A 24,270-nucleotide genomic window follows, 5' to 3' on the forward strand; every position below is an offset into this window, starting at 1 on the left:
GTTTAAATCTAAAATTCGACCTCCGGGCGTAGCCATAACAATGCATGTACGTAGTATATATGATACATACTAATAAAACATTCGCAGTGCGCTCTTTAAGACGCACAGAGAATTAATTGATTAATCTTACAAAATCAAGTCTCTATGATTGTCTCGATCGAATCTTTTAAAACACCCTTCATATTGCAATGAGTTGCTTTTAGACTAATTAGATTAGCTTAACAACACTAATAAGTTCATGAAATAATTCAGTGCTTGTGCTGCGGCTACTAGCTAGGTATCCTATATATTTTAACTACTATGCGGTCCTATATCTATGCAGCTCTTGGCCTGTTTGATTACTTTAATATATAATCCATGCATAAATAGAATAAAACAAAATTAGTTCAAATTCTCCCAATAATAGATTAGGTTCATCGAATAGCTTCATAAATATATATTTCCTCTATCTCACTATGTAAAAAGACATTACTCACACACATAATATGTATACCAAATTAATTCATCATAATTAAATAATAAAAATTATATATAAATAAATGCATATCATACATTTTTTTTTTCCAATTAACATAAAATTTTTGTGGTGAAGTTAGTTGAAGGAAGGAGCATTATTCGGTGGATTCCTTCAACTCGAAGTATTCTAATTTATCCCAACCTTAGCTACAAAGATTGACTTGAACTTGATTAAGCAAAGACAAAGCCAATTGGATTCCAAGAATTTTACAAGTGTCCCCTCTTCTTCTAACTACACAATCATATCAACTTTAATTGATTGATTACTTAATTAAAATAATTAATTTTATTATATTATAGTGAAACCATCCTAATCCGAAGTAAGTATATGATAAAATAATACTGTATGATTTCACATATGCCAAAATAACCAAACATATCAAGGACAAGTGCAATTATAGTAGTTCACACGGAAGTTAAGTTTTACCAACCATTTAGTATAATCATAGGACAAATCAAGTGTCCAGCTAGGTCTATTATGACTTTTTCCTGTCCAGTGAAATAATTAAAATTAGAGAAATTTACGGATATATATTGTTCAATCAACTAATTTACTGGCATGATCTAAATATACACAACATATTATGCATAGAAATATTTATTCTATGCATATACTATATGTTTAGTATAAATATACATAACGTATACTGCATCTCATATATATTTTGTAAACTAATTAATCGTAATGTGTAGAGCCATAATTATCTCTTAAAATTAATTGGTTGTATGGTTACTTTTTTGTCACATGCCATTCTTCTTCGTTAAACAAGCCACAACATACTTTGGAATAGAAAATGTCATTGTTGGCCATTTCCTTGACATTTGTTTGACTAATAACTAGAGGTTAGTAAGTTGTCCAGCTCTGGTTTCATTTAATTTAGATTTTGCTTTCTTGAATAACTTTATCATTTTACAACTAAAACTGTTAAATTTAAAACAAATAGTCAAACAAATCATTGCAACTAGTAATTCTATTTAAACTGTTAACTACATCCGAAATGTTTGTCATTTGATTTTTATACAACTTTTACAATTTTAAATAATTAGATGTCACTAAACTAATAGTTTACAGTTAAAAACTTCGATCATCCATTATCTATAACAAAAACTAACTCATACTAGTTTTCTTTAGTGAATCGTTTTACTTCCACTCAAAAAAAGGACAATCCACTGAAGCTTTCAATGTGTGTGATTCGATAAAGGACTAAATCGTTAGAATATATTGTTTACAGTCTTATCCTGCATTTTTACTAGAGGCTATAACTTTACTTCCACTCCCAAAATTTTATTTTTCTCAAAAATATATGTTCAAATAAGACGCAAGTTCTAAACACTATTTTTTCACGTAAGTTGAAAAATTCTCAATTAAGTTTAAATTAATTAATACTAGTACTACTAAAATAAAAAGAATTAAATGGTTTAAAACACATAAATTATACTGTTTTTGAGTTTCATATCTAAACTATTAAGTGTGTGAATTTCCTACCCAAACTATCACCAACTAGTTAATAAACCACACCAAAACTATTAATGGTTGAATTTCCTACCCAAAAATCTAGGTATGAAACACAAACAATTGATAATTTAAATGCATTTTACAAATTAAGTGGTGATAGTTTAAGCAGAAAAAGCACATACCCAACAGTTCAAATGCGAATCTCAAAAAAACAAGAATAGTAGAATATTGGGGAAAGGACAAGAATAGCCACTCGGCTAAAACAATTGCCGCCGAGTGGCTATCGATTTTTAAATTTCAAAATATAGCCATTTAGGCCTTTTTTTTTGCTACTATCTTCATGTTTTATTTTTTGCTGCAAATATCACAATCCAGTAATTCCATTTAAACTATACTCTTGTTTATCTATAACGTCATTACTTAATGGTTGATTTGAATCATAAAGATTTTAAAGTTTGCTAGCTTCAAAATAAGTAATACAGTTTTAAGCTTTAAAAAAAAAGCTATTCTTCTAATTGGTGTAATTTTTTGTAACAATCAAATTCGATTTTATAACATTATAATTGTTGCTCTTCTTTTTTATCAATCAAATACAATATTTGATATCAAATACATGAATCTTTGATACCAAATACAAATATACATTTTATACAATAATTGTATAAAAGTGCATCAATACAGTATTAAAGTGTATCAATGTAGTATAAAAGTATATCAATATGATATAAAAATGTATCAATTGGGTATAGAGACTGCATGCGACCGAGGATTAAATAGCTAAAAATCAAAATTAAACTAAACCGACTAACTTCAATTGTCCAATTTTTACATGAACCGATCATTTCTTTTCAAAATAGTCATTCCATGTCTTTTTTCCTAGAATATTATAGGTGTGAAATGTGAATAGCGGGAAGGGGGCCAAGGGCGAGTGGGCTTTGGTCGGTGGAAAAGCGGCCCCAGCTGATAATTTTGGAGTATAAACACGCGGCTATGCAATGGCAATGGCAATGGCTATTGTTATGTGAGGAATATTTCAGTCTGAAGGATACTGTCATTTCAGACACTTCATAATCCATCATCATCAGCTGCAACCTTAGTGGATCCACGGCCCCACTCCTACTTCTCCCTCTTCAAGTAAAGAATATAGACAATATAATATACGTACGTTGGACAAAGTTTATAATATTAGATTTGATTTGTTTTTTTTCTGGGGGGTGGGGTTTGTTTGGTCACACTATGTCCCACGGATAATGCATTAATAATGGATTCATTTGAATTTAATATTTTTAATATAATAAATAATTTCATAAATATGATCAAGAAAATAAAATATAAGTAAATTTTATTTCTGCCTTGTGGGGTAAAGAGGTTATAAACTACCATTTAAACAGTATCTTTAATGTGACATAAATTTATATGTGAGCGCTTATGAAATTTTAACGGATATTAAATCAGAGCATAGTTTTTAATATACATGACGATAAAAATCTGACTGATCAAATCGTTTTACACAATTCACATTTTACTCATATTCATATAGATGGAGTACAATCCAATCCATTTTCAGTCCGCTCAAATCCGATCCACTCCACTTATTTGCCACCACTAGTACTCGGCAGGAAACAACTACACAATAGTTGATGGCGCTCGAGGCCAATGGTAGAAATGAAACAACCGAGAAAACTAACAAATAATATGTTGAATTAATTACCTGAAAAAAAAAAAAGAAGTTTACTAGTAACAAATAACATGCATTTCCCACTGAGAAATGGCCGACCAAAATTGAATTTGCAAGCCGTGGCTACCACAGCTACCTTTCTAATGAAATTTTTCAAAAAGTTCACTACTTCAGGTACCCAATCCTAAAGACAACCAGCTGTCTGTTGAATGCTGCATATCGTGCAAGGAAAATCTCCTTCAGTCTACCTCCATATCAGAAATAGCTTCATTCAAAACACTATGTAGCTCTTTCATTCTGCGTCTTGCCAGTGCGACGCAATCCTGAAGACGTAATGAGCATTTCTTATGAAAAATTGGTTAAACAATATTAAACAATCCTGGGTATTTCCATGTTGTTCTTTTCTCAAAAGCAGGGGGAGGGGAGACAGTTATGAACACGCCCAAAACAAATGGAAATGCTAATGTCCACAAAAGTTTTCCAATAACTAGTGACCTCTTTTAGCTATGAACTGTGATTAATATCAAATGTGCCTTACAAAGAAAAGAAAAGAAAAACAAACCTTATTGTCCATTAGTCAAGCATTAGGATTATGATGCAAACTAACCTGGATGACTGATGTATGGGCAAGAACTGGTCCCCCTGGTTTATAAAGTGAAACAAGCTGGTAAGACGAATCCAATACCACAGTTACAACCGTTTCCATTATGGATTCTTCCTCTGCTGTAGGATCTGCTAGGATGTAGTTCTTGTGAAGTAAGCATGTTAGGGAGAATGGTGGAGACTTCAATTTCAGTTTTCTTTTCTCAGTATTGACAGGCTGCTTTTCCAATTTCAATTGGACATTGTCCTCAGAAACAAGAACTATTCGCCCATCTTCATTCAAAGACACTACTGGAATGTTCACTGCAAAAAAAAACAATTCTAGGTAAAATTCCGTGCAATAATCAACTTTTCCAAACCAATATGTACAGTTATAAACAACTCAGCACAGATAGTATTGAACACTTCAGAGGAAATCACTGTTCCCTCATCTACCCCCCAAGAAAGTGCTATTGACCTCCTGGAATGGTTGCGACCTTGAGAAAATTAAAAATTACAAAGAAAATCACATGACTGCACCTAACATGTGCACTCTTCTTCATTCCTTCATCTCTTTTTCAATAATGGCTAAATAAATTTATTGCATGATATTCCCTTAACAAACCAAAACCAAGTGGCAGAGATTTCTCTTTTGATTTATTGCTTAAACTAAGAACAGCTCATCCCCTTTCTTTTTATTCTCTTCAAGACTGGCATTCCTCTAAGGTTTATTACATGACATATAGAAGCCAGATTGTTGCAACATACTTGCTTCTTGACCATATTCCTAGTTGTTCTAAGAACTTGTACAGGTGGTCCTCTTTTTGCCGTCGCCTGTTGATAATACAAATATTTTCTGTAATAAAAAAATCATCTTCTTTCTTATTCTTTTTCAACTTTGATATTGAAAATCTTACTTCTCAAATTTTGTTTCAACATGTAGTCCATTCCAATCTCAAAACCAGAAACAGGATATAAATGACAATATTGTTGTTCTCTCATGGGACGAATAACGATTACAGAAATAGTTAAGAAAATCCAAGCAATAGCAAACTTACAATGTGAAAAGGCAGCTACTGCAGATAGTAATGCAGCGTCAAACAGGGAACCGTCAGCATCCAAACAGTATATGTCCTGTATTAATAATACGACATATGAATTCTTACCAACAACTTGGCCTACGATCTAAAAGCGTTTGTATTAGCATAAAATGAAAAAATAAAGAAGGGGAAGATTCAAAGACCAAAGATGAAGAACTGAAAAACATATAGTCCAAATTTACATGTTGAGGATGCCTTTGCGGAGTAACATATTTGAAAACGGTAGCCTAGACACACCAAGGATTTCCATTGTTTCATATTCTGATGACTTAACTCTTCAATTAACGTACAATTAAGGAACAAGACTTTTCCTTCTTCTACCTCCCATAGGAAAAAAGCAAGAAAACAAGATCTTCACATTCCTTACCACTTACCAGGTAGGCCATCCATGCTGCTTTTCCTCCAACCAAGCACAACTCTTTCAAGTCAATCATGCCAGAACTGCAAACATTTCAATTGCTTATTAAGAAGGTTGTACAGGCACACTTATCAAAAGTGAAGAAAAAACAAATATTAAGAAGATACACCAACAGGAAGGACCTACAAAGGGAAGGGAAAACAAAGGTATGAAGCTAACAATCATAGTATCTCTCTCTTACTTCTACCTTTAGGAAAACAGAGGAAAAGTTAGATTTGTTCCACAACCAGAGAAACTTCTTGGTTGAAAGCTTTTCGTTGGAGCAGTATTAACAGATATGATTAAGTTCCAAATAGAGCAAATTGGAGTCAGATCATTCACATGGTCGACCTCCAACTAGTGAGGGATTGAGGTATGTTTAATCGAATGATGAGTAACAACAACAAGAACAACATACCCAGTGTAATCCCACAAAGTGGGCTCTGGGGAAGATTGATTGAATGATGATTAAGTTCCAAAAATTTCTGGGAGAACAGGGATCCATGCAAAGTTATTCACATGGGAAAAGAAGAAGCAGAATACTCTCCCTTGTAATGTGAAGTTCTTCCAGAAGCTGCTGCTTCTGCTTATCTGGTAATACTGATTGGGCAAAGTATGAAAGATCTTATGGATGCACATATTCCTCCCGGGGGGACAATTGGGTCGTGGACATAAGGGTCTTATGACACAATCAATTCATTTTCAATTGGGTCTTGCTATAGCTTCTTTAGGTGTGCAATCCTGACTTGGTGAGTCCTTTCTTTCATGATGAATTGTTGGCACCAGTCCTACATTTTGTCTTTGTGGACCGAGGAGAGGAATCTTATTTAAAATGCATAAAACATACAGATTAGGTCGGCTTCCAATTGGGCAAGAATGACTAAGAGGTTCAGCTACCCAGCAAATTTGATTGTCCATTTAGATTTATCCACATGGAATAATAAGAAAAAGGTAAGGTTCAAAAGAATTAGAAGAAAAGGGATTTTCTTTTTAGTATTTTAGAAAGGGTTACTTAGTAGAGGGAGGTATCCTTCGAGATGTTTCGACACGTGATTCCCTTTAAGGTGAAAGAGACATAACTTGGGCTTTGTTGATTTATTGGGTGATGATTTTGTTGAATAAGATTGAAGTCGCGGTCCCCCATTGCATGTTGGTACTTGTCGTGTATAGAAAATAAATCTGCTTCTCTTTGTTCCTATGCACAGAGTTGTTCCATCATTACCATCAGAATAGAGCAGCCACAGAGAAGAAACATTCACTCTTGTGACATAAAGTTCTTTCAGAAACTTCTTCAGTTATTAATATTGTCACAATTTATTCACCAACAGGTAATAACCCCCACGAAGAATGGAAACATGGCCAAGATGCTTAAAGCAGGAGTATTTTCCGGATCAGATTATTATTTTTGCTGTGAGATCATAAGTGGGTGTAGTTGAATCTTATATTTGTGTTGTTAACTCGTTATATTAGATTACGAGAGGCTCGGAAAATTACAAAACGAAACAGTAATTAAGATACGGCATGGACAGTATAAAAATACCTAACAAACGAATTAGATGATGAGGATTTAGATTCCAAGTTCAGATTAAAAAAGAAAAGAAAATTTAGACTCCAACTTTGGGCATCTGCAAGCTATTATTACATACCTCAAGATAGTGTCTGACAGCTGCTTTGAAATTACTGATGCTGCCTCTGCAGGCCTACCAGGCCGAACCAGGGGGGAACAGATGGGAGGCATGTGAAATTCGATCGCTGTAATCATAATATAATCATATAAATCATCAGAAATTATATGGGTAATAAGATAATAGGAACTGAGAAATGAGAGGTTTTTTGAATTTGACCTATGGATCCCTCATCTGGACATTCCACAGTTGGTGTCATGACTTCCATTTTGATGGCAGCCAACATCGTCTGCAATTGATACAAGATAACCAATCAACTTAGAAGCAATTCAAGTGAAAAATAGAAGCTCCTACACATAAAAGAAACAATGGATACCACGGACACACTTACAGTGGAGCCAATCTTTGCCAATGCTGATCCATCAGCAGAGGCAACGGCACCTGCAGCGAAATACAGATGCAAGTTTGGACAACTCCCGAGAAAAGAAAATATAATAACTTATTAAGTTGAAATAATGATTAGACAAACCAAGTGCAAGTGTTGTATCTCTAGCACTTCCAAGCTTTCGGGCATCAGTTCGGACAGATTTAAGAAGATGCTGCTCATGATAGCGCAGAGGGAAAAGACGTCTAAATGCATCCACCTCCATCTCTGAATACAATTCACTTGAGCCATTGGCAGCAGCCATTCTACAGAAATCAGATGTTTTAGAAATAGCTTTGCCAACCAGTGATTATCCAACCATAGGAATGCAAGAAAATCTCATATTCAAATAAAATGCATGACCCTAGTATCCTGCTGTTCAGTGAGGATGAAGGTTTTGAATCTAAAAATTATAGTAAAACAAGCAAGCCATGCAGAAATGATTGGTCAATAAATTAAAAAAATGGGAAAGGGGAAGTATTGCCAAAACCTCAACCCAACCAAGTGAAGCTATCTTAATTCTTATTTTGCTTATAGTTCCCCAGACCCCACTTTGTTGGAGTATACTGGGTATGTTGTTCTTGTTGTTTGTTATTTTGCTTATAGTTGATTTTTGATTTGTTCGTCTTTCCCATAGGAAAATCATAAGGAAAAAAAGTTACAGAATGTAGCAGTTCTTTCTATAACTCGGTGGAAAATTATTCGTTTGGGGCTATCTGTTATCCAGTTATCAGATTCAGAAGTTAATCTTCAAAAACTTAGACAGGCCACGTCACACAGTCATCACACATTTATTAGCACAATAATAATGTTCATCTACTTGACAAATTTGAAGTCTGAAATATATGGACTTACGAGTTATAACAGACTATTAATGGCAAAATAATAAAGGAGGTTTATCAGGCCAATGACAAGAATAATTAGATTATTATCCTGATACAAAGAAAAGAATTGATTAATACAATCTCAGTAATGAAAGCGATATAATTGAACCTGCTAAATATTCATATAACCAAGTTATCCTAAAACATCAGTAACATGGAATATTTTCTCATTATACATTCGGGTCGTCATCAGTAATCACAGTATTCCCTTTTGGTCTTCTTAATTCAGAATATCAACCTTTCAAGTTCCCAACCTAAGATACGTGTCCAGATTCATCTCTCAGTTGCTAGGCTAAGATACATGCAGTTTATAGTACATGCTTATATGCAGATGAATCTAGACAACTGCATAAGAAACATAAAAAAATATATTTTCCAACTGCTGCGATCACACACACATATCAGTTCAGACAGAGTTGTAAGGAGGTTCTCACATCACCCAGTAACAATATGGCAGCCTTATAGGGACCTAATATGTGTAGCTAATCAACATCCGGATAAAAGAGGAGTCTTTCCACAAAATGGTATAAGTACATAAAGATTGATGTGTTCGGGTGGAGCTAGGTATGGTCAGTAGAAAATCACACTATATATAAAGGGTTAATATTATTTTTAGGTATATATAGTAGATGTTGAATCCCCATGACTTCTTCATATTTTTGAACCACCTTAATGAAAATCTTGGTTCCACCCTTCCAACCACAACTAATTTAGAAATGAGGCCTAGTTGATTGACTAATTAACAGAGTTTGACACAAGGAATAAGTGTTTCCAACAAGTTCTCTGAAAGACAGTGTCAAATGCATAAGGTAAAAAGAAAATATTTTTCAACATAAAGTCTGAAAATTTCAGCAAATACACAAGCATAATTTACTTCTGAAGTCCAATTTTTATTTTTATTTTTAAAAAAAGGAAAGGCAGCCCGGTGCACAAAAAATGAAACAACAAATCAAGCAATGGATGGCAATTCAGATAATAACTACATGACATGGAGAGCATCTATTAGCACCACATTTTATGAAAAATGCTCAAAAAGAAAAAAAAAAACAATGAAGCTAATGAATTAATGAAATTTCATAGCCAACAATGAAGCTAATGAATTAATGAAATTCCATAGCCAAAAGTTATCTTATAATTTAATTTACTATGTCAATTTCAGCAGCTCCGCTATCTGAATCCAGAGGGTACTTACAAAACCTTTACTATGCAAATGGCCACAGACAGTAAGTTAGATTTTTGCAAGCAAGAAAGTAATTTTCACCGGTACTTTTATTTCTCCTAGAGAATCAACGAATGTAAGAACTAATTATAGTCGGAACTGGAGAAACTTACTAAAATTTGGGGCTGAACAAACGGCAGTGTTGCTGGCGGAGTGAAAGCGAATGAAGTTTTAAACGGGGAGGAAGAAGAGGAAAAATGGGAAAGAAAAAAAGGGACTGCCCGGTGTTATAAATTCAGGAGGTAATTGCATGCGAGACACTTAAATTTGTTTCTAATTGTCATTTTGATCCTTACACTTTATCAACTGAACATTTAACCCTTTATTACTTAGGCTTGTTTGATTCTAGTTAATAAAATTATAATTTCGAGATAAAGATTCAGAATCAGTTTATGAATTTATTATTGTGATTGTTACACTTTGCTGAAAATAATAGATGAAAATAATGAAGTTATAAGAGAATAATATCTTTTTGGTCAAGCAATTGTACTAGAATTGAGACAGTATGATACTATCAACATGTGTTATATTAAAAAAAAAATAAAAAAATTGACAATTTAGTTTAACCAAAACAAAAAAAAAAATCTAGAATAATCATTATTTCCTCCCTTAATAAAATAAATACTCCTTCCGTTTTAAAAAGAATGACCTACTTTTTTTTAGTCCGTTTAAAAAAGAATGATTTTTTTTCTTTTTTTGCAATATTTTAATTTCAACTTTCTACATGACATGTTTAGGACCACAAGAAAATAAATTTTAACCACAAACAAAAATATGAAGAAACAAAAAAATTTTCATTGATAAACGATTGTGGTTACAAATCTATTGTTCCCTTGATTCTTCTCTCTTGATTTTCTCCGTAATTCATCTCTTGATTTTTTCTGTAATTTGAGGGCCGTTAGTGGCTTATTCTCAAACATAGGATGATCTCTTTATGAATATCTCATGATTTTGTATTCTCTCTTGATTTTCTCCGTTATTCGAGGGCATGACTGATTTTGTGTTCTCTCTTAATTTTCTCCATAATTTGAGGGCGTGACTTATTCTCAAACATAGGATGATCTCTTTATGAATATCTCATGATTTTGTGTTCTCTCTTGATTTTCCTTATAATTCGAGGGCGTGACTTATTTTGTGTTCTCTCTTGATTTTCCTTATAATTCTTTTCCATAATTTGAGGGCGTGACTTATTCTCAAATTCTTCTCCATAATTTGAGGGCGTGACTTATTCTCAAACATAGGATGATCTCTTTATGAATATCTCATGATTTTGTGTTCTCTCTTGATTTTCCTTATAATTCGAGGGCGTCTCTTGATTTTCCTTATAATTCTTCGGGCGTGACTTATTCTCAAACATAGGATGATCTCTTTATGAATATCTCATGACTTATAATTCGAGGGCGTCTCTTGATTTTCCTTATAATTCTTCGGGCGTGACTTATTCTCAAACATAGGATGATCTCTTTATGAATATCTCATGATTTTGTGTTCTCTCTTGATTTTCCTTATAATTCGAGGGCGTGACTTATTTTGTGTTCTCTCTTGATTTTCCTTATAATTCGAGGGCGTGACTTATTCTCAAACATAGGATGATCTCTTTATGAATATCTCATGATTTTGTGGGATATTGGAGATCCCAATCTTTTTACGAATACCATCAGCTTATGAGATATTCAAGATGCCTCTTTTAGAGAATATGTTACCCTTTAAATAGGCGGGATTTATGGTAAAGTAGCTTCGCAGAACTCTAACAGAATTTAGATTCTTCTTAAAGAGTCCACAAATTTTAGATGTCTACAACATTTGACACAACTTTAATTTAAGGCCACAAGATTCAAAAGTTTATTTATTTTCTTAAATTTTGTGTCAAGTCAAAGTAAGTCATTCTTTTTTAAATGGAGAAAGTAACAATTTATAATATCTTTTGTCAACCTTAGTGAGTTCACTTGAATCCGCTACTCTCTCTAGTGTTCTTAAGTCAATTTGAACTTTGTAATACATAAAATTATTTTCATGATAATTTTTTTTATCAAATTTTCTTTTTATAATGATTTATATTGCACATAAAAAAACTTACAGTCTGTTTGAATGGTGGTTTCCCATGGTATGGTTATCATGAGAACCATGTTTCTTTCCATGATTTTCTAAAAATGGTAGTATGGTATGTTACTATTTCATGATTTGATAACCATGGAATGAAACAATTTATTGAACCACCAAATTGATGGTGTGCTATGTTTTTTTTTTTCCAACTATACCCTTATATAATTTTCTTTAATCTTATTTTATCTTTATCAACAAAATACATGCTAAGACTACGTATTTATTAACAAGATTGAAGATTACAAGACTTCCTGTTAGCAATATAAAAATTCAAAGAGTGAGAAAAATGATCACAGTTATTTAGTAGCAGTAGTTTTTAATGCCAATAAAAATTAACTTCGATAAAAAAAAATTGAAAATTGAAATGGAGGGAAACAGAGTGAATGCACAAAAAGCATATACATGGGAAGTGATTTTTGAACTCTAAGATACATACATATATACCAATTGTTTTATTAATTGGGAAGTACTTTCCGATTGCATTAGTTTGCGTTCGTCAAACCTTTGTTTAGCAAATACCCTTGTGAATTTGACATCTTAATAGGATCGTCGGGTAGCTATGAGAAGTATCAAGGAAGAAAAGATAACTGGTTACGCTAGCACTGATATGAATAAAAGAATTGATATTTTAAATGTATTATAATTAGGGACATTTTAATAAATTTATCTGTTACCATACCGTAGCATACCATCAAACCAAATAAAAAAATCTATTATTAAATCACTGTGAATGATACAGTCCATCCAAACATGATACTATACCATATCAAACCATATTATACCATATCATACATTATGAAACCGGGGCAAACCACCGTCCAAACAGGCTGCTAGTTGGCAATTCTTAATTGTATGGGTGCCTCGTTCTTTTTCCACAATCATAGTTTTCTCTTTTCAAAGCTATTTAAATCATAGTCAGCGTCTATATCAAAGTCAGCGTGCACTAGAATTTTATGCGTATACCTTTTCATCTTTATCCCAAATTGAAAAGTAAAGTAGAAAAAACAGCGAAATATGCGAGATGCCGAGCGAATTTCATTGCCACGGTAGTTAGTTACCTTTGCCCACTGTTAACCAAAACGCAATTAAACTAAAAATCAAAGTGAGAAAGAAGAGCGTGGTTTCCCTTTTATCAGAGAGCAGATCTGAATATAGATCTCTCTCTGTCTATTGTTTATAGTATTCGAGTGGACTAATTTGAATTCGCGCTCGAATTCGAGAAGTCTGGAAAATGGAGTACTTAAATAACATGCCGTCAATGGATCTGATGCGCTCGGAGAAGATGACTTTCATTCAGCTCATTATTCCCGTTGAGTCCGCTCATCGTGCCGTTACTTACCTTGGCCAACTCGGACTTATCCAATTCCGTGATGTACTCATCTCTCTCTGACAATTTGATTTTTTTCTTTGAAGTTTGATTTTTGATTTACGATTGATATTGTGGTTATATGATTTTGAGATGTCGCGGTATAAACGTGATTAATTGACGTGATCTTGACTGTAATGCTTAGTGTTTGAGAGTGGTTTCGGTTATGGTAGAGGCAATGTAACAGTAAAGTGTTGAATTTTAGAGTGATATCGGGATTGTTGATTCATGATTGATGTTGTGGTTCTTTACGTATATGTATGTGGTTAATTGGCACAATTTTGACTCGATTACTTAGTCTTCAAGAGTGATTTCTGTTAGGAATAGGCAACGTAACAGGAAAGTGTTGTTTTTCGAGTGATTTCAGTTATGGCAGAGGCAATGTAACAGGAAAGTGTTGTTTTTGGAGTGATTTCGGTTATGGAAGAGGCGATGTAACAGGAAAGTGTTGTTTTTGGAGTGATTTTGGTTATGGCAGAGGCAATGTAACAGGAAAGTATTGTTTTTGGAGTGATTTCGGTTATGGTAGAGGTAATTTAACAAAAAAGTGTTGATGTTTAGAGTGATTTAGGGATTGTTGATTCATGATTGATATTGTGGTTTTATGATTTTGAGGTATCACTATATGTACGCGATTAATTGGCGTTAATTTCACTTGAATACTTATTCTTCCAGAGTGATTTCGGTTTTGGTGGAGGCAACTTAATAGGAAAGTGTTGTTCGTAGAAGTGATTTCCGTTATGAAAGATGCAATATAACAGGAAAGTCTTGTTTTTTTTTGTACTAAGTAACAATTCTCTAGTTTTATTAGTTAATGTTGTGAAGGTTTTGGAAGTTAGTTGATGATTTTCTTAATCTAGAAACCATAAATTTGAACCAGACTCCTTTTCTTAATCTAGTTGTTTAGTTGCTTTGTTGTTGAGAAGTCACTTTTCAAGGAAGGACATTATAAGTGCATGTTCTCCAAGTGTCAAAGTGTAATAAATTGAGGGACCCTTAATTTTATTCTCCTAATATTGTTGTTGTAATAGTTCGATGTACTACAATATGTGCAAATTGAGGTGAGGTTTCAAAGGCATCATTTACCATGCTGCTTCTTTCTTTTGGGTTGGGGTAAGGCCGGAGTAAACTATTCACGTTCTTGAAGACGAGATGCAGTCAATTTTTTCATGATTATCATGCTGTTGCCTCTTTCAATACTTTGAATGTTATTTGTAACTAGTTGTCATCTTCAAGGGGATGTGGCAAACTTTTAAGTATTATTATCTTTTTATGATCTCGCTATCCTGACTTTTATCTCCATTTAACCTTCTTTATTTTCATCATCCAGCAAATATACTGACTACCTGACTTCTTTTGTGCAGCTCAATGCCGAAAAAAGTCCTTTTCAGAGAACATTTGTAAACCAGGTATCTAAGAATTAATGTGGATGCACTGGGTATGTTGTTGTTATTCGGTGGAATTGTCACTATAATTAGCTTGAACTGTTGACAAATTTTAATGTGCAATTGTGCATTGTATTTTTGGCAAACCATGATCACTGCCAACTTTTGCTGGAAATGTGCTCTCTGATAGTAAATGAAAACTATTGCTCTAGACAATTGAGGTTGTTCTGGTGAAAGAGCATTCTACTTCCAACCAAGAGGTTGTAATCTAATTTTCACCAAGGGTGTCAAGTGGGAAAATGACCACTGTTGACTCCTATGTTTGGGGTGGGTGTGTTACCCTATGAAGAAGAAAGAAAAACGAAAGGCTGGAATCTAGTTGCATAGTCAACATAAGTACTCTCATCCAAGTTTATTGTCTAATAGAATTGTAAGATTTTGTATAGAATTGTTATTGGAACGCTTAGGACTAAACAGTTACAAGTTCCTGCTGTGCTTTCACCATCAGATGGGTGTTGATTTTTAATAAATGCCCTCCCAGTTCCTTATAAATAAAATAGATGTGCACATTTGGTGATATCTTCAATCACACTTTAACGTAAATGTCAAATGAGTGAAATTTCTGATCTGCTGAAACTTCTTTGAAATGGAGAAGAGGGCAGGACTTTCTGTGTGTGCATCTTTTAAGTTGGACTAATATCTGTATTTGAATAATTACAATTTTTGGGTGATTGTTTTGTAGGTAAAAAGATGCGTGGAGATGTCAAGAAAACTAAGATATTTCAAAGATCAGATGCACAAAGCTGGTCTATTGCCTCCTCCGCTTCCTGCTTCTCAACCTGATATGGAATTAGAAGAAATGGAGGTCTCTCTCTACTACCTATTGTTTTAATTTCTGTTAATGTTCCTTGATCTCTGAATATTTGTAATGCTTTCTCTACTAGTTGCTATGTCCTCTTTACTTTTGTATTTTCTTCTTTTATTGCTTTATTATGCCTCACTTTAGCCGAGGTTCTTGCGTAAACAACCTCTCTACCTCCACGGGTTAGGAGTAGGGTCTGCATACACTACCCTCCTCAAACCCCACTTGTGGGATTATATTGGGGATGTTGTAGTTGTTGGAGGTCTCTTTCAGGTTGTTTTGATTTACTTGTTGAGAAGTGGACGCCTCTCTGTTTTCTTCTTCAGTCATGCATTTATTCAAAAGCTTTTCCAATTCAACCAAAGCTCATGTGGACAATGTGGTTCTTCTGAATTTCAGATACATCTCGCTGAGCATGAACATGAGTTGATTGAAATGAATGCTAATAGTGAGAAATTGCGGCAATCATATAATGAGCTGCTAGAGTTTAAGATGGTATTGGAGAAGGTACATATCTACCTTGATATTTGGCCATTTTATTAATGTGCAAGCGTTCCAGATACGAAATGAATTTCTGAGTACTTTCTTTGGTTTTATTATCACTGAATTTGAAGTTACCGATTCCCAAAAAAGGAAAAATTCTCACTGAATTGCTTACATGTATGCTTACCTATCATATTCTCTTCCATGTTTGAACTTGTGAACTGAAATTCGAAGCCTCTTAGATCACTTTTTAGCAGAATTACCTGAAGGACCAAAGTTTTTCTTTTCTTCGGCTTAAGATGTAATCGTTCCTTTCAAAGTTACTTATTTCTTGGGTCACTATCACTGTTCAATTCCAGGCTAGTGGGTTCCTTGTTTCAAGTAGTAGCCATACAACTGATCGCGAAATAGAATTGGATGAAAATGTGTACTCAAGTGACGACCATGCAGATACAGCATCATTACTTGAGCAGGTAACTGAAAATATGAAAGTTATTTTTCTATATTAGCTGTATATATATGATATGATTAATTATGGACCCAAGGGTGTGGCCTAGTGGTCAATGATGTATGGGTGAAGCACCATGAGGTCTGAGGTTCAAAATTCCCAGCAGAGACACAAACACTAGGTGATTTCTTCCCATCTGTTCGAGCCTTGGGGGACACTGATACTTGTTGCTAGTGGGAGATGACAGGTATCCCGTGGAACTAGTCGAGGTGCACGCAAGCTGGCCCGGCACGGTTATCAAAAAAAATATATCATTAATTATACAATTAAGTTCCTTAAAATTTTCTTAGCAAAGTTATTTTCAATCTTCAGGAGATGCATTCTGAACTGTCAAATCAGTCTGGAGTAAGATTTATTAGTGGAATTATCTGCAAGTCCAAGGCTCTTCAATTTGAAAGAATGCTGTTTCGTGCTACAAGGGGTAATATGCTTTTCAATCAGGCAGTTGCTGATGATGAAATACTGGATCCTTCGTCAAATGAAATGGTCATCCTCTTTCTTTAAAACTTGAGATAGTTACCAATATATACCATTCACCCATCTAGTTTACCAAAAATGGCCGAAGTATACACTACATATACACTTGCTTGTCTCATATGTCTATATGTATTTATATTATATGTATCGGTATGTATAGATGTGTATATTATTATGTATAAGTGTGTGTATTATATGTGTATATATATATTAGTATAATACACTGCCTATATACACTGTTTACATATTTTGTAAACTAGATGACCCAAAGGTATTGGGCTGTAATTTTCTCTTAAAACTTCTCATATAATTGAACCTACACTATGCTATTTTGATTGGACATTTCCACTGCCATCTTTCTAACATGGGTAAGCACAAAAACAACTAGCTGACTAAGCATTTCCAAATAAAGGAAAATGCTAAATGTGTAAGATTTACGCACGAGTCATTAATAAATAAGGAAACAGTAGAAGCATTTATCCCCATTTGGAATGACCAAGCTCTATTTTTGTCCGTGTATGCAATGTGATTTCTTGGATGATCTATATGTTTTTATTTATTATTATTGTTATTATTACTATTTTTATTATTATTTATCATTGTTATTATTATATTTCTTTGTTGGGATTTTATGTTGTTGTATTATATTTCTTTGTTGGCTCCTTGCTGAAAGGCAACGCCTGATTATAAAGTTCATCATATGGTTAACATAGTTTCCCTTGTGCAGGTTGAGAAAATAGTCTTTGTAGTATTCTTTTCAGGTGAGCAGGCGAGAACTAAAATACTGAAAATTTGTGAGGCATTTGGTGCAAATTGCTATCCTGTTTCTGAAGAAACGACAAAGAGGAGGCAGATAACTCAAGAAGTATGTCTCTAATAAGAGGAGTTTCATCGGCATTAAAATTGATTTTTTTTTTGTGTGTGTGTATTAATTATCAACGTACAATCAGTTGAAATATTGCTAGCAGGAAATCTGTAACTTTATGGCATTTCTTCCTAGTAAGCAAGCTAACTTTTAGTTGCCCTCATTTTATGTGTTGAGTGACATTCAACATCATAATATTCATAGAAAAGGGTCATTATTCTTTTTTTCGTTAATAGCACTCTGGCTATGTCTGGTTGCCTTCACATTTATTCCGCAATCACCTTAGCCTGATGTGCTGCATTTGCCACTTCAATGAATCCTTATCCCAAATCTGTTTAGGCATTCTGTGATGTACATATAATATTTTGTTTGTGATCATTCATTCTCGAGTGCACCGAAGTAAGATATCTGGTTGAGATAAACTTCTTGATTGTAGGTTTTGTCTCGGCTATCTGAATTAGAGACCACTCTGGATGCTGGACTGCACCATAGAGATAAGGCTTTAACCTCCATTGGATATCACCTTACAAAATGGATAAACATGGTAAGAGACCAAGAGTGAACAGAATACTTGGAGTGATTGCTATGTACTTCAGTTTATTATTGTCTGGTGGGATCAACTGCACCTTGGGGTCTTCGCAAATGAGTTAATTTCTCCAACTCCATTTTCTAGGTTAAAACACAAAAGGCCGTGTATGACACATTAAATATGCTGAATTTCGATGTTACAAAGAAGTGTCTAGTGGGTGAGGGCTGGTGTCCAATATTTGCAAAGACAAAGGTAAATTTCTCATTTGCTTCTTTCTCTAGCAGTTAAATATACGGAGCTTCAACATGCACTGTTTTATGATAATAATACCAAGTAATTACTCATGAAAATTTTAGATACAAGAGGCGTTGCAACGTGCATCATTTGATAGCAATTCACAAGTGGGCATTATATTTCATGTGATGGATGCCGTGGAGTCACCTCCAACATACTTTAGGACAAACCGTTTTACAAATGCATTTCAAGAAATTGTTGATGCATATGGGTAAGTTAAATATGTAGTTGCAATTCATTATGTGAAGAAAATGATGTAGACACAATATAGTCTTGTCTTGATTTAGTTGATGCAGTTAGGTCATGGAGATTTTGTGACAGCCTTCGTTCTTTTTCATCATTTTCGCTGATTCTTCTAATAGCAACATGTCCATTTGAAATTAATTCAACACAATCCTAGTTGTGTCTCCTACGGGGATTTATTTTGTTGGTGTCATGATAAGAAATAGGCATGTTTGTTGAAGTTTCAAATAGATGGTACAGTAACTTTATTTTAATTTTCTGTTTTTCATATGCCTGAAGCCTCTATAGGCAAAATAAAACCTAATCAAAAGAGAGTACTTTTCAACATAAGGGATGCAATGGTTTTTGATCTTCCTTGAATAAGACTTTAAATTAGCAATGGTTCAACAAACTTCAATTCCATTTGTTTCCCAAAAGACTATCTGAATATGAATATCCATATGTTCTGCACTTATGCTGGTTCAAACAGAAAGCACTTATAGTGCTGTTTTTCTTGGCAGTGTTGCCAAATACCAGGAGGCAAATCCAGCTGTTTATACCATTGTTACATTTCCTTTCCTCTTTGCTGTGATGTTTGGGGACTGGGGTCATGGAATCTGCTTGCTCTTGGGAGCATTAGTTCTTATCGCAAGGGAAAGCAAACTCAGCTCTCAGGTCTGTCCTCTGTTAATTTAAGCTGCTTCTTTGGAGGTTTGAAATAGAACTAATTTTATATATAGATATATATGAATGTTTCTTTTCTGAATCAAATAACTTTTGCCTGACAGAAACTAGGCAGCTTCATGGAGATGCTCTTTGGTGGTCGCTATGTACTCCTGTTGATGTCAATATTTTCAATTTACTGTGGCTTGATATATAATGAATTCTTCTCAGTTCCCTTTCACATATTTGGTCACTCAGCATACAAATGTCGAGATGTTACATGCAGGTATAGAGTAATTACCATGCTACAATTTCTAATTATGAGGAAAGAATGTATTTCTATTGTTTTTCAGTTTTGGAATAGAATTAAATGCTGATTGTAAGAGTGAAAATATGTCCGTTTTATTGGATGACGATTCATGTTATCCTTCTTGGATAGAAATTGCTGATTCTCTTTTAGTAGAAATTTAGGGTTGGATTTTTTTTTTCCTTTTCTGCACAGATTTTTATCTGTGTTGGTTGTTACGGTTGCAGTATCGTATCATGTCACAGGTTATCTTAAAGCCCTTGTCTGGTTGTTTTTATAATTATGGAGAACTTCTGGCGAAGTTGACTTAAGTTCCTCTTATATTTTATATGTTTACTTAAGTAGCATCTGTTTGTATGCTATCTGTTTGTATGCTGTCAAACACTAGATAGTGTAGCGAGCTAATTAGTAGGTAATCATTATCTTCTCTCTTTCGTGAACAATGTAAGATACTTTCGGAATAGTGTTTATGTCAGTCTGGGTTTCTGTTAATTCTTTTTGCATTTGCGCTTTTACTCTTGCCTCCCATCTCTGAGTGCATGTTGATCATGAATGAGCACTATTGCAACTTTCTAGGTACCTATTCTACTCTCTTGTAGTTTTTTACAACTATCTTGACATTACTCTGTGTACATTACAGTAATGCACAAACAGTTGGTTTAATAAAATACAAGGATCCGTATCCATTTGGTGTGGACCCAAGCTGGAGAGGCAGCCGTTCAGAGCTTCCTTTCTTGAATTCTCTGAAGATGAAGATGTCTATTTTGTTGGGTGTGGCCCAGATGAATCTTGGAATTATTATAAGTTATTTCAATGCACGTTTCTTCAGCAGCTCTCTTGATATTAAGTGCGTACTCATTTTCTCTTCTTTATTTTTCGTGGTTATCCTGTATGTTGTTATTTATTCTGCGATTGATTGTTGTCAGGTATCAGTTTATTCCACAAATAATCTTTCTCAACAGCCTCTTTGGATACCTTTCTCTTCTCATTGTTGTCAAATGGTGCACTGGTTCTCAAGCAGATCTATATCATGTTATGATTTATATGTTCTTAAGTCCTTTTGAGGCTCTTGGTGAAAATAGGTTGTTCTGGGGCCAGAGTGTGCTTCAGGTATGAGGTACCCTTCTATTTCTGGAACATTTGCTCTTAGAGGTTGTTTGGTTCTTCAATGGGGTAAGGTAGAAATGTGCTACCACAAAATTATGTTGTGACTACCCTTCTAACACTTGCATCCCAAGTTTGGGATTCCTTTCTTCTAATATTGTTAATAGAGATCAAAATTACCAGTTTCAAAAACATAATAAGTAACAAGTAGAGAAATATGAAAAACAAAAGCGTTAATGAAGTTTTGTTTCTCCTTTGTCCAACACACAGTTCGACACCAAACAACCCCTAAGAATATATCTGCTTCATTGTACCTTTGTTAACAATTATTGTTGCAGGTAATATTGCTGCTTTTGGCACTTGTTGCTGTTCCATGGATGCTCTTTCCAAAGCCTTTTATTTTGAAGAGACTTCACACGGAGGTACCATATCCATTTCCTTTTGTTTTCTCATCTTTCTTAATGATGATTCAACACTGCATTGACTTTTCCGATTCAGAGAAAGGATGAAAGTAGTGGAACCCCAGAACCTTTCCAAAAATAAGTTTGGTTTCTCCTTACGAGACATTTTGATGGCATAGAATGGAGAAACCTCCTAATTTCTAATTCTTCTTTTTTTTTTTTGCTTGGAGAGGGAGGGGTCCTGTTGGGATGTGCCATAAAATCTAGTAAGTCAAGCAGACTCCTATTGAATATCTTACTTTATTGAGGAAATACTTATCCTCTTGATAAGTGCTAGAATGAACTATATCTATCTTTCCATGATTGTCGATAACCCGATTAGCCTTCAAGTTTTGGGAGTACAGTTTTCATCTAAAAGTAGTGTTATAAAGGAATAACCAAAGATGTAAGTTTGATATACTTAAGGTATTAATTCTTTAAGTTGTCAAGTAATATCTGCAAAGAGATATTAGGCTTTCTGAAATGGAGGTTTGCGTCATTGAGTTTCTCATGTCCTAAGATGAAGCTACTTAATGGAAAAATTTAGCATGGAACATATACTGTGTGGGTAGAGTGATTGCATTATTAGAGCTACTTGTGCCACTAGGTGATTGCTGAGATTGCAATCCTATTCCAAATTTTTTTTACTCTGCCTCCGTTCGGAATTGTGAGAAAAGGTGGGATACCTAATGTTATATAGAAAACCCTTTTCTAGCGTACCTTTTAGTATCCTCCTTCCCCGTTCTCACTCTAGCAATTCCCTTCCAGTAAGACTGCATTTTTGCTTTTATTTTCCATGTTTTAGCCAAGTATCAGAATCTAACAAAGTTTTTATTCAGTCAAGGTCCCACCTTAAATGAACAGCAAAGGAAGCAAAGGAATTAACTCTGTACACCAAATATTTGTCATCTGTTCCCTTGTAGAAGTTGTTTAGGTGTCTACTGATGCTACTTGAATTAGCATGGTTTTTTATTTTGACAGGATCTGAGAGGGTTGTCTCCTTTTTTTTTTTTGTGTGTGTGGGGTGGGGGTGGGGGGTGGGGACCTATGGACAAAATCACTCTTTATTTACTTATATACTTATTTTTTCATGTACTGCCTATGAATAGCTAGGCTTAGTTGCTTGAAGGCTTAATTTCTCTTGTACCTTTGGTGATCCCCAGAGGTTTCAAGGTCAGACATATGGAATACTTGGAACATCTGAGATGGGTACTGATGATCAACCAGACTCTGCCAGGGAACACTCCGAGGAGTTTAACTTTAGTGAGGTTTTTGTGCACCAAATGATACACTCTATTGAATTTGTACTTGGTGCTGTTTCTAACACTGCATCATACCTTCGGCTTTGGGCTTTGAGGTAAATCCATCAATTACTTATTTTTATTGGGTTTGTATTTTTCTTTAAAATTTCCTCTATATAAACACACGTTTATATTGGTGCAGTTTGGCGCACTCTGAATTATCTACTGTGTTCTATGAGAAAGTTCTCCTCCTTGCTTGGGGGTAAGTTTTCATGTGACATCTAGCTATTTCTTTTTCTTCTCACTGGTTGTTCAAGTTTCTCCAGTTTATAGCTATGGTTTTCCTTTTAAAATATATCTATGATTTGCTGTAGAAGTTGATTTTCCTCATAACTTACTCTTGGTATTCTCGCCGTTGAATTTATCTGAGTATTATCATTCTAAGTTCAGGTATAATAACATCATCATACGACTAGTGGGGCTGGCAGTTTTTGCCTTTGCGACAGCTTTTATACTACTCATGATGGAGACTCTTAGTGCATTCCTTCATGCATTGCGTCTTCATTGGGTGGAATACCAAAACAAGTTTTATCATGGAGATGGTTATAAGTTCAAGCCATTCTCCTTTGCCTTGTTATCAGATGATGACGATTAGTACATACCCATTCTTTCTCTCTTTTTCCTTTGGGGGAATTCTGCGGAGAAGAGTTTCCATCTGGAGAAGAAGCCTGACAAGAATTTCGGAAGACACAATTTTGACTGACTGGTATATTGTACACTCTTTTATCTGGATGAAAGCAGCTGGATTATGTAGGATAGAATTGTAAAGTTGCAGCACATAATCTTTTGGTATAGCAGTATGAAAAGGGCTCTGACGGTCGTAGTTAGCTGTTGAGGAAGAGATTTGTAAAGTTTTCTCATTCTTATATCCTTGCCCCATTCTCCCAAACAAGGACTCAGTCATATTACTAATTTGTGAAGAAACTTTTATACCACTGTATCTTCCGAGTTTCACATCTTTTTGTGGTGGAAAACTCGTATTCAAATTGAAGGCGGAGTTTTCGTTCCAGCTTTGTAATAATAAATGCAGCCTCACTTATATGTCATCCTTCAGACTTGACTCGTGATGATTCATCTCCATGGATGTTCCTTACTGAAATAGTTCGAAATTACTTTTCAGAAATGAACGGTCAAGACATTTATAGTTAACAAGTGGAGCTCAACAGATCTTTAAATTGGTCTCAAACATTATGGCATAACGATCGAGCTGGATTAAGCTTCTGACTGCATAATGAAACCAAACCTAATCAATAAGTCAGAAGGCTCTCCCGCTCCTTACACAAAATGCAACATAAAATAAAAACGGAAAACAAAAGAAATTTTCCAGATGGTGTTTCAAATTTTTGAAATAAATAAACAAACTAGAGGCTGCGTAGTAGAAGTCCTGTCTCTGGTCCAGTAGAAAAGGGAAAAGGAAACATACCAGTGCGTTGTAGGATTAAATGTGCATGTCGCAATAGAGAAGTGTTCAAAAACAGAT

At 34.4% G+C, this 24,270-nt stretch overlaps 2 protein-coding genes across 3 annotated transcripts; one reads left to right on the forward strand and one right to left on the reverse strand.

Annotated features, from left to right (window-relative positions):
- Positions 1 to 3,446: 3,446 nt before the first annotated feature.
- On the reverse strand, positions 3,447 to 10,118 carry LOC107875428 (exosome complex component RRP43). 2 transcript variants are annotated; one of them, XR_001675829.2, is made up of 10 exons: positions 9,995 to 10,118; positions 7,884 to 8,044; positions 7,746 to 7,795; positions 7,574 to 7,643; positions 7,376 to 7,481; positions 5,707 to 5,773; positions 5,291 to 5,366; positions 4,258 to 4,556; positions 3,787 to 3,973; positions 3,447 to 3,683 (listed from the first exon to the last, which is right to left on the reverse strand). XR_001675829.2 is itself a non-coding variant. In XM_016722146.2 (9 exons), exons 2-9 carry the CDS (start codon positions 8,041 to 8,043, stop codon positions 3,890 to 3,892), a joined length of 912 nt encoding a protein of 303 aa, XP_016577632.1. In that variant the 5' UTR covers position 8,044; positions 9,995 to 10,118; the 3' UTR covers positions 3,447 to 3,889. The 2 variants fall into 2 exon arrangements, 1 of the variants encoding a protein (XP_016577632.1); XM_016722146.2 differs by having other exon boundaries at positions 3,447 to 3,973.
- Positions 10,119 to 12,863: 2,745 nt separating this feature from the next.
- LOC107875430 (V-type proton ATPase subunit a1) lies at positions 12,864 to 23,836 on the forward strand. The gene is made up of 18 exons (XM_016722147.2): positions 12,864 to 13,356; positions 14,715 to 14,759; positions 15,478 to 15,600; positions 15,997 to 16,104; positions 16,440 to 16,553; positions 16,901 to 17,074; positions 17,793 to 17,930; positions 18,367 to 18,474; positions 18,604 to 18,711; positions 18,816 to 18,964; positions 19,497 to 19,650; positions 19,764 to 19,924; positions 20,586 to 20,792; positions 20,872 to 21,055; positions 21,388 to 21,471; positions 22,653 to 22,846; positions 22,933 to 22,992; positions 23,181 to 23,836. The coding sequence occupies exons 1-18, from the start codon at positions 13,216 to 13,218 to the stop codon at positions 23,383 to 23,385; spliced, it is 2,457 nt and encodes an 818-aa protein (XP_016577633.1). The 5' UTR covers positions 12,864 to 13,215; the 3' UTR covers positions 23,386 to 23,836.
- The last annotated feature ends 434 nt before the right edge of the window (positions 23,837 to 24,270 follow it).

This window comes from Capsicum annuum, chromosome 6 (genome assembly GCF_002878395.1).
Source record: "Capsicum annuum cultivar UCD-10X-F1 chromosome 6, UCD10Xv1.1, whole genome shotgun sequence".
Classification (NCBI taxonomy): Eukaryota; Viridiplantae; Streptophyta; class Magnoliopsida; order Solanales; family Solanaceae; genus Capsicum; species Capsicum annuum.